The sequence below is a fragment of the Mirounga leonina genome, unplaced genomic scaffold (genome assembly GCF_011800145.1).
Source record: "Mirounga leonina isolate KUSES-001 unplaced genomic scaffold, KU_Mleo_1.0 Mir_200, whole genome shotgun sequence".
Taxonomy (NCBI): Eukaryota; Metazoa; Chordata; class Mammalia; order Carnivora; family Phocidae; genus Mirounga; species Mirounga leonina.
In genome coordinates, this window is record NW_023270503.1 from 5,110,263 (window position 1) to 5,120,243 (window position 9,981).

A 9,981-nucleotide genomic window follows, 5' to 3' on the forward strand; every position below is an offset into this window, starting at 1 on the left:
TAGGATTTCCGACTGGGGCGAACACAAGCTGATGAGCGGGAAGAATACAAGAACTTTGTCCACAGCAGTGAGCTGACCCAGCTCGAAGCACCGCAAGCACCGCACCACTGCGGTGTAACACAATTTTATTAGAAATTAGTGTCGGTTTCCATCACCCATGCTGAGCAACAAGGGATTGCAGTTAAGGGACAAAGGAGACCTTCTCTCGTGGCAGGACCTGGGCCATCCTTTAGGCAGACATTGGTCAGATAAGAAATGGAATAAAACCCAGTCCTGGTACCTGTGGTGAACAGCAGGCTTCCAGTTTTCTCAGAAACCGAGAAGGTTTGACCTTCATCCACACTCTTTGCTTTCCCTTGGGCTGCTCCGAGTTGAAAAATTCACACAGCCAAGAGCTGCTTTCTGAATGGGGCTGAGAAACGCAAAAAAAATTCCCCCAACCCTTATGCCACAAAGTTCGATTAAAGAAGCTGACTTCAGTGATTTCAATGTTAGTATTTTTCTTAAGACCAGGGAGATATTTTTGATCAGTCCAGGATTACTGTGCTTTCTCAGGAAAAAAGAATAGTCACCACCGAGAGTTGAGGATCTAAATGTCAGAGCAGCAAAGAGGCTGCAGGGCTGGGGAGGTCAAAGGACAGGCATTAAAATACCTCAGTGGGAAGCTGGGGCTTTGAGTATTAGAGGCCTCAGGAGGGCAGCGGAGGAAATAGGCCAGAGGCCTCAGGCAGGAGAAGCATTCCAGTCTCTGTGGGAAAGCCACAAAGCCAAAGGCGGAATCTGGCCAAAGAAATGGATTTGTCTTCACCTCTACTCCAGGGAGGGCTGGGTGAAGTGTTCCGAGCTGATGACCAGGGTGCCTCACCTGGAAGTCTACATTTGCAAGGCTGTGACAAGCGTCAAATGCCTGGTTAGTCACACTTCCCCTGCCCCATCATGTCATTTCAGGTCCTTGTAGGCGTCTACGAACCCGGGCCTAGCATTTGCCCATAGGCTCCATTGCGTCGGCCATAAGCAGGCCACTTAGCTAAGCAACAGTTGTCAGGAGCCAGGAGCCTGATAACTGGCACTCCTTCCCGAGTGGCTACCGCTCAGTGGCTGTGGGGTTTTCTTAGGCTGGCTGAGCAGCTCCCAGCCTGATGGCATTCCTTTGGAAAAGAATTCGGATAAGCAGCCTCCCAAAGGGCCACGCCAAACAGAAGGTAGTGAAAAAAAGCCCCAAGGAGTAACTTGCATCCTTGCCCAAGAGCTGGGCCTTGGCAGCTCCATGGCCACATCACCCAGCCTTTGAAGGGACTTAGGCTGCTCCCATCACCCTGCGTCCAGACTCAACGCTGGGCAGAACACCACCACCTCCCCCCACCCCAGCCGGGACACAAAACCAACAGTATGGGGCGGGCAGGGGCCATATGGCCAAGCACATGCCACCTCTGCACAGGGCTGCTGGGAACGCAGAGCACACATTCACTGTCCTCAGCTGGTGGGCGTCTTGAGTGCGGTGCCCACGGGCCCCACAGCTTTCCCGCTGCGGCTCATGCTCCTGGCCCCTGTAACGGCCCTTTGGCTTTCCAGAAAGTAAAGCAAAGCATACCTTGGAGCTGAGGGCAAGAGAATCAAAAAGAGCAATCATGTTAGGCCCCAGGACTCCATTACGTGACCTGAAAATGTCCTTTCTCATGGGCATTATTAGGACTACAGTTCCCTTCCTTCTTGTCCATGCTCTCTGGGCTGGCTGTTTGGCCAGCCCAGCAAAGCCAAAGTTAGTCCGTATTTTGTTTTATTGCTTCTCTAGCCCCTCTCTCAGACGGATTCTGGAGGGAAGAGGGGTTAGGGTCAGAAAAAGTTGATGCGTGTCAGGGCAGAATACAAATCTCCTGAATAAAAGTACAAAGTGCTTTAAAGAAACAGATGTCAAAGGCATCAAGGAAGGCCAAAGGTTCTGCCCTCTACCCAGGGTCTTGGCACCCTAGAGGGGTAGCACAAATACCTATTCCCCTCATTATTAGACTCAAAACTATTCATTTCCTAGATAATTTTTTAAAAACCAAAATCATGAGGCCTGTGCTTAAACACCTAGGGAAAAAGGAGCCCCACCTTCTGTAAGAAACTGGGCCTCCACAGCACCAGAACGAGCTCGTTCCCCATGGACCTCCCCAGAGGCCTAAAGGTAGCCCTTCAGTGGAGCAAAAGGACACTCAGCAAGGGGGCAAGGGGACTGTTCTCGTGGGAGGTGGGCAGGTCAGTCCATTCGCCCCAGGGGCAGACGCAGCTCCTGTCAGGAAGGGTGAGCAAAGGGTCCAGGACCCGGGCATCCGGAAGTGCTCAGGGAGCAGGGCAAACAATGTGGTCCCTCTCCTGCTCAGGCCCTCTGCCTTCCTGTCAGGCCTCTGGGCGCTGGAGCAGAAACCCAGCCAGTAGCAGCGTGGGGCGGCCAGCGGGGCAGGGTTCCACAGGAGGGGAGACAGGGTGGCCCGTGCCCTGACTCCCTGAGGGTCCTGTCAGTCGCGATGGGTGGACTGGTGGCCGAGCTGCCGGTCATCGTAAGTGCTATAGCGTTTGACATGGATACGGCGGACCCGGTCCCGCAGTTCGAAGGTCTCTTCATCTTCACTGGGGGAAGCCTGGCTGCGGCTCCGGCTGGTGGCCTCCAATAAGGAGTTGTCAGGGACTCGGGGAGTCTCATAGAGCAGGACATTCAGGGTCTCCTCATAGATGCGGGCCTCTGGGAATTCCACCTGGGGTCAGGGGGACAAGAGGACTGAATGAGGCTTCATCCGACAGGCAGCAACATGGCAGGGCCCTCGCCCCTGTGCTGGCTCTCGAAGTTCCTCCCGAACTCTCTCCTGAGACAGGTGAGCGAGGGGAGGTCTTTCTTTGGAGAAGTGGGGAGTTGTACTCTGTGGACATGAGGACGCCAAAGACTAGCATGCTGCCCGTGCCCCACGCGAGCCTGGAGCAGTGGGCTGGTGTGTGCAGGGTTAGGGCCCTGGCTTTGTGCTCAGAGCCAGCTTCAGTACGGGCCCGGCACCTACGGGCCGCGAGGCCTCCGTGTCCGCCCATGTAAAATCAGGGCTAATACCTACTTCAGAGAGTTGTTGTGAACGTTACGTGGAAGATACAAAGGAACCTGGATTCTAGCCTAACTTGACTTCTGTTCCCTCATCTGTCAAATGGGGAGAATGCTCCAGCCCTGCCTGAGGAGTCCCAAAGTCCACGAAAGAGAAAACGCTCAGGAAGGTGTCAGGGGTTGCTGCCACTTCCAAGTGTAAGCAGCCCCCACAGAGACCTGACCCTGAATCCTGACTCTGTTGATACGTGCACACGGGAGTCCGCACCCCCAAAATGCCAGGAGGAAGCAGGGCCACCTCCTGTAAGCTGTCCTTCCCCAACCGTCTGGCGGCCCAGCTGGAGGCAGTTCGGGGGCCTGGAGGCCGAGCAGGTGCTACACAGGCTTGGCTGCTTTGAGCCCCTCATGCACACGACCCTCCAAGTGGGCTACCCTCCTGGCCCAGCAAAGACCTCCGCTGCCTCCGTTGCACACGCTCCCAGGGGGGCAGGGGGAGCTCCTCTCTGGGGAGGACACCAAGTGCTCGCAGCCTGGGAGAACGGGGTTTGCAGAGTTCGTGTCAACTGTCACCTGTCAAATCCCTCACACGTACCTGGCGCTGCGTTGTTCCTGCAGAGGCTAAGCTGGTCGGCCGGGAACACCCGACCAGCAGGGCCAGGGAGGAGATCAGACCCTGAACTGCTGCTCCTAGGAACCGCCGCGTTTTCCTAACAGTTCCGTTAACTGCATACTATCATGCCCAGGTTTGCAGGTGAGGAAACTGAGGCCCAGCTGGTTTAAATGGCTTGTACGAGGTCAGAAAACTGGTGAGTGGTAGAACCAGAATTCAGACCTGAATTGGGCCAACTCCAAAGACCTGGTCCTTCCCACCGCACCACGCTGTTCTTGCTGGTCAACAGCCCCCACCGCTCAGGTGACCAGAACGAAGCATTCGCGAGCCAATCTCCGAACTGCCTGAACTGGCTTCATCCTTGCCCAGCACCATCATGTGGGTCGGGGGGAAACAGAGAGCAAGCTCCCTGTGGTGAAGGGCACAGCGGGGGCTGCGCTGGGGTGTGTCCCGCCCCCACCCACGCAGAGGGAAGCCCCCCACCTTGGTCTGCTTCTTCTCCGTGGCATACACGATGGAGGTGCAGCAGACCTCGGCCAGCTTGCGGCCCTGGCCGTAGAAGGACCAGCAGCAGATCTCATCGCCAATGACGTCCTTGATGAAGAGCACGCGGCCGTTGAAGCGCAGGGAGAGCTTGTCGAACAGCTCGATGTTTTTCAGCAGGTGGTCGTCCGAGTTGCTGAAAAACCCATGAAGGCCAGGGGGCCTGGGAATGAGGTTCCAGCACAAGAGACGGTGCTGGCTGGGCGCTTCCCCCCTTCCCCTCCGTGTCACGCAGAACTGAGGAAAAGTCAGGATGCCAGAGGGGACAGCAGGGAAAAGGGGCACAGGGCACCTTCTGGGTTTGGGGGCCTGTGAGGGGAAGGGGGGGAGTTGGTCTGAAGTTGAAGCAGAGAGAACTGAGGGCAGGCGGTCTCCTCTCCTCGGGCCCCGAAGGAGGGAGGCTCGCTGCCCTCGTGGCAGGAGGACCCCTTCCCTTGCCGTAGGGGGGCTGCTGGCAACACGTCTGTCTGTGGGGACTCCCTGAGCCTGCGGCCTTGTGCATATACCTAACTGCGGCTGGCCAAGGGGACACTGGGCAAGGGAGAAAGTGGCCCAGCTGTGAAGCAGAGAGGCTGGCTCAGGAGGAGTCCCAGCCACGGGCTTCCCAGGGTCCCTCCTCCACCTCATAAGCTAATGCTGGGAAAACACCTGGCACGGTGCCCGACAGGACACATTAGGGGGGTTCCAGTTCGTTCCCCTCTATATCCCAGCCAGGGCCCTGCACCGAGTTCCAAACGTCTCTGCCCTCATTCCCCTTCTCTCTCTGTTCTTCCTGCCTGAGATCCAGACCCTTGCCAACCATGCCAGGAGTACAGGGGGCTTCTCTTGGGTCTGCTTCTGCAGCCCTTCCCCGAGCCTTGGCCCCCCAGCCCCCAGATGCCCACCCTACCTGGTGTACGAATACTTGTTATTACTTCTGTTGTACAGCAGCTTCACCACGGGCTGGGAGGGAGGAGAGCGTGAGGGCCAGGCTAGGGTCCCGTCCGTCCCTGCCCGCAGCCCTCAGGGGTCCCAGTACCTTGGTGGAGGATTCGATGAGCCTCTCTTCCTCTTTCAGGGAGGTGATGATGGGGATGTTGCACACAGGCTGGTAGGAGTCCTTCTTGTCCTGGGTGATACACATAGCCGAGAATCTTTTTTGAGATCTCCTGCTTGCCAGGCTAAGCCAGGCGTTCCCCAGGAGCTGTCGGAGCCCCCCTGCCAAGGCCACCCTCTGCTTGTTGAGGAGGCATCTGGCAATAGAAACTGCCAGCTGGCAAGCAGAACCCCATTTCCAGAAAACCTAAAATCCAGATAGCAAGGTGTAGAAACCGGAAGCTGGGCTTAGTCCTACTGCCCGAGTCTGTCACCTTACAAACAGACTGGCTGCCAGTGTCCTTGGCCTGGGCAGCACCCAGCATATATAACAGTGAGGTTCGGACTCACCAACCGTACCGGTCATGCGACCTTCCAGGAACTGGACCTTTATGTCCCTGAAGGGAGGGGCCAACTCCCAACCTCCTCGACCTGAGCCCACTTTAGCTCCCTACCTGCAGAGCAGTCTGGCACACGCTCACCAGCCCCTGAATGAGGTAATACTTGGCCTCGGCCATCAGTTCCTTGATTTCTTGCCGGTTCTGTGGGAGGATGATGGTGTCATCGCGGAGGTAATTCAAAATGGTGCCGAAGTGCTTTCCACATCGGTCTATGAGGATCCAGCCTAGGGATTCAGACAGGCCCCCGACAGTTACTCGTTGCCTCCAGGTAGCCCGCAGCACTGGGTAACAGAAGTGGGAACGCCACCTCTAGCTCCTAGGTCTGTGGCTGTTCTTTTCCACCAAGGGTGGCCCGGACTGCGGGGGACAGAGGCCCTCCAGGCTCTGCGGCAGCCCTCAGAGGTCTCAGCTCAGGAGCGCTCAGGCCCACCGCCTGGCGACACGAACGCCACCAGGCCCTGCCTGCCCTCTGTGCACTGCCCGGTCAGTACAGCGATGGTTCTCAGGAGAATCTAGTCCTTTTGTTATTTAAAAGGTATGGATCTTGGCCCTGGAAAACCTGTAAGCGCACACCCTTCTACATACAACCTCAAAGAATGCCGGGGCTCTACCACAGACTCCAGCTGAAGGAGTCCGGGACCAGGTAACGGGAAGAGTGAATCTAGAGTCTAGACCTGCCAGGCTCGAGCCCTGCCCCGAAGTCGCTTCTTCAGGAATTCTTTCTTCCCTCCTCAGCTGGCCCAACAAGCCCCAATGCCTCACCTTCTTTGTCAGTCAGCACCTCCATGCGCCCGCTGAACATGGCCTTGAGCATGGTGTCGTGCCGGGTTAGTGCCCGCACAGTGGTGTAGTACAGGGAGCCCCCCACATTGAGCTGGACGTATTTGTTGCCCAGGCCTCCTCCCTTGAAGCTGCTCGGCTTGGGCTTGGCCCCCGAGGCTGGGCACAGACAGGTATCCCCTGACATCTCCCGCTGCAGGTAGATCACCACACGGCAGGAGGTCGGCTTGGAAGGCTCCGCCGTGGTGGAAGGATCACGAGCGAGTGGTCAGCGGAGGCCAGAGCCTCATACTCTCAACACTGTGAGCAGGAGATGGGAGAGAAGACAGGAGTTAGCAGAGGAGAGCCCTCAGCTGAGAGGGGACAGGAGGGGACCATGCAGTCATTCTCTCCTTGACAAGCAAGACTCCCTGGCAGAGGCTAAGGCCCTAGGCAACAGCAAAAGAGGACAATCCTGTTCTTCTTTATGGTAACAGGAACCAGCACAGTCTCCCAGAGCCTGCCCCTCATCTCGCCAGTCCCCCTGAGCCTCGGCTCAGCTCTCGGCAGCAAGGAGGACAAGCAAACCCTGGGAGTTAGTCCGAGTCGGCTTGAGGAGGAGCTGGGGCAGCCGAAGTCTTTACCCTGGGGAACGACAGTCCAATTCCAGTTCTTTGCCTCTCAAGGTTCCCAGGACCCAAGTCTTCCCACCAAACCTACTGGGAATCCTGCCAGCGCAGGAGATTCCCAGGAGCTAGAGGGACAGGATGCACTTCCTTTCTAAAGATTCCAGGCCCAGAAGCAGTCTGCACCAGCGCTGACTTTGAGCACCACCGCGGTCTGGCTTCAGGAAGGAAAGTAAAAGCAGCTTCAGGAGAGCACAGAATGAGCCAGGCTAGAGGGCGCCAGCCAGTGTTCCTGGCAGAGGTTACCCGGGCCGCAGCAGAGTTTCCTGACCTTCCTCTTTCTTGGTCCCAGCCCTGTCCCAAGTTCCTGAAATTGTCACCATTTTCCAGGACAGAACAACTACAGGATGGCTATTTTTACTTCTTTTTCCTGAGAGGAGGCCCAGCCTTATCTCTTCCTTTCTTCCCTACCCACAAGACCGGGGAGAAGGGGCTTGAAAAGACCGGATGATAAATCTAAAAACAACTATGAAGTGATTTGGAAACTAAAACACTGATAGGCATTCATGGGAGGGAGGAGTGAGGGAAGAAAAGGAGAGCAAAGCCAGGTCACCCCCCGCGAGCTAGATTCTCTCTTATATGTCTTGGTTTTTTAAGGAATCACTAAAATCCATTCATTGAAAAAAAAGAGCAAACATTCACTGCACGTTTACTATGTACCAGGTACTAGTCTAGGCAACTTAATATACACATTACTTCATTTAACTCATTCAGCGAGAAAACAAGACTGAGTCCCTACTCCGTTAGGCGGTAGGGACAGAGAGATGGAAAGATACGGACTTTGCCTTCAAGGAGTACCAAGAAGCATCATAACGTTAACAAGAATAAAACTTAATAAGAGTTAGCGTTTACTGTGCCCTGTTATGTGCTGGACACTGAGGATACAGAAGAGTACAAATAAGTCATGGCCTCACGGAGATTACATTCTAGGGGGAGGATACAGACAATAAGCAAGACAATGAATAAATAAGCAAGCAGTTCCAGAGGGCAAGAAATGCAATAAATAAGCTAGTGATAAGAGAGTGACTAGGGAGAAGTCCTAAAATGGGTAGGGGCCGGGGAAAGCCTCTTTGGGAAGGTGACATTCCAGCTGAAGTCTGAAAGAGCGTTCCAGATGGATGGAAGAGTAAGTGCAAAGTTTCTCAGTTAGACACAAGTTTTAGGAACAGAAATAAGGCCAAGATGTCTAGTGCATAGAAAGAAGGGGGAAGTTGGCTTGATGTAAAGTCAGGACGCAGGGGCCAGTTCATATTAAAAAGTTTGCATTTTATACTAATTGCGATGGCCATTGATTGGAGGGTTTTAAGTAGGAGAGTGACAGGATCTGAGTTATTCACATTTTGAAAAGATCACTCTGGCTGCCGGGTAGAGAATGGATCGTAAGGGTGCATGAGAACAAGCGGGAAGACCAGAGGAAGCGGCAGTCTAGGCAAGTGGTGAAGGCCTGGACTGCAGTGCTGGCAATGGAGAAAGAAAAAAGGTAAAATCGCCTCATAGTCCTCACAACACGCAAAATTTGCGGTTGCACGTCACCTCCTATAAGTGAGATCCAGAAGCAGTGCTTACCACAACGCCATGCACATCTGAAAGTATTTAATATGTCAGTTTGTTAGACTGAAACTGTCCCTGAAAAGATTTAGGTAGGCCCCTAAGAAGAATGTCCAAGGAAGGACCAGAGCGGGTGCTTTGTGAAGTACCGAATTTCCTTGGTGGCTCGTCCAGCAGACTCTCATTTGCCCCAAGGATGGAGTATGGATGAGATGAGCCCTCACCAGCAGACTGCCCAATCCCTAAGTAACACATGAACAGTATGAAATCACCTCACCCTCCTCCACCCACTCCAAAGGAATAAGTCCACCCCTTAACAGGTTTTAACAAGTTCCCTACGTACTTTGGGTCTAGCCCCGATTTCCCCAAGGATCAAAGCAAGCACACATATGTTCTGCCAAAGTAAAGGAATTCAAAGGCTAGGCGGTGGCCAACAGAGCCTACATAAAGCAATTGCTTTGAGCCCCTGGATGACGTCAGCTCAGATGCCGCCCGCTCAGATTCCTCCCAGACCAATGGGCTCCAGGAATCTTGTGGCAGGTGACGCCCCAGAAAGTAATTCCAGTGAGAATGAAGTTTCCACTGATAGCCTCACTGCTGTTCCTTCCGGACTTTGTGTGTGGATATTTGGGGATGCCTGGGGCTGAGGGCGTATCCGAGTCTCCCTCAGCGAGGCTAATGGGAACCGAAGCAGAATAAAGGGCAGGACAACAACCACGGCCATGGAAGGTGGGGTCCTAAAGGAAAAAGGACCCAGAAATCCATCACACTCGGTGGTGGCGGGCTGGTAACCGATCTTGGGTAGAGGAGGATCTAGCAGAAATTGTAGGTGTAAATCTTAAGCTTCGTCCAAAGGGACTGGAAAGATTTAGCGAGACCCAACCTCTCTGTGGTCTGTGGTGAGTCTTCCCCGGCCCGCACCCCTCCTCACCACCGAGAAACTGAGACCGATTCTGACACCCATCCCAGTGGAGGATTTGAGCTCTCCATCTCCCCTACACCGTCCCACGCCTTTTCCCCAGGACTGGGTGGGGCTCTCTGCTCCAGCCCGGGGCCTGTCCATCCTATCCCCTAGGGCATCCGCACCCCGGCTCTCACCGTCCCCGGGCGGCGCTTCTCCTCTCAGCTGGGTTGCAAGTCGACCCTGTGCCGCCCTGGGCTGTGGCCGCCTGCCCGCCAGCAATCCCGGCTGTGAACTCACATCCTCCGCTCGCGGCCTCCGCCTGGAGCCCCAGCACAACCCCGCCCGCCCCGCAGCCTGGGACTCTAAAGCGGGCCTTGCCCAGCACCCAA

The 9,981-nt window shown here is 55.2% G+C and overlaps 1 protein-coding gene across 2 annotated transcripts; it reads right to left on the reverse strand.

The window, feature by feature from the left end:
* Nucleotides 1-108: 108 nt before the first annotated feature.
* Nucleotides 109-9,972, reverse strand: TNFAIP1 (TNF alpha induced protein 1). 2 transcript variants are annotated; one of them, XM_035027740.1, is made up of 8 exons: nt 9,787-9,965; nt 8,838-8,930; nt 6,458-6,775; nt 5,750-5,919; nt 5,239-5,328; nt 5,110-5,162; nt 4,161-4,356; nt 109-2,735 (listed from the first exon to the last, which is right to left on the reverse strand). In XM_035027740.1, the coding sequence occupies exons 3-8, from the start codon at nt 6,660-6,662 to the stop codon at nt 2,499-2,501; spliced, it is 951 nt and encodes a 316-aa protein (XP_034883631.1). In that variant the 5' UTR covers nt 6,663-6,775; nt 8,838-8,930; nt 9,787-9,965; the 3' UTR covers nt 109-2,498. The 2 variants fall into 2 exon arrangements, with proteins under 2 accessions (XP_034883631.1, XP_034883630.1); XM_035027739.1 differs by lacking the exon at nt 8,838-8,930 and having other exon boundaries at nt 9,787-9,972.
* Between the last annotated feature and the right edge of the window lie 9 nt (nt 9,973-9,981).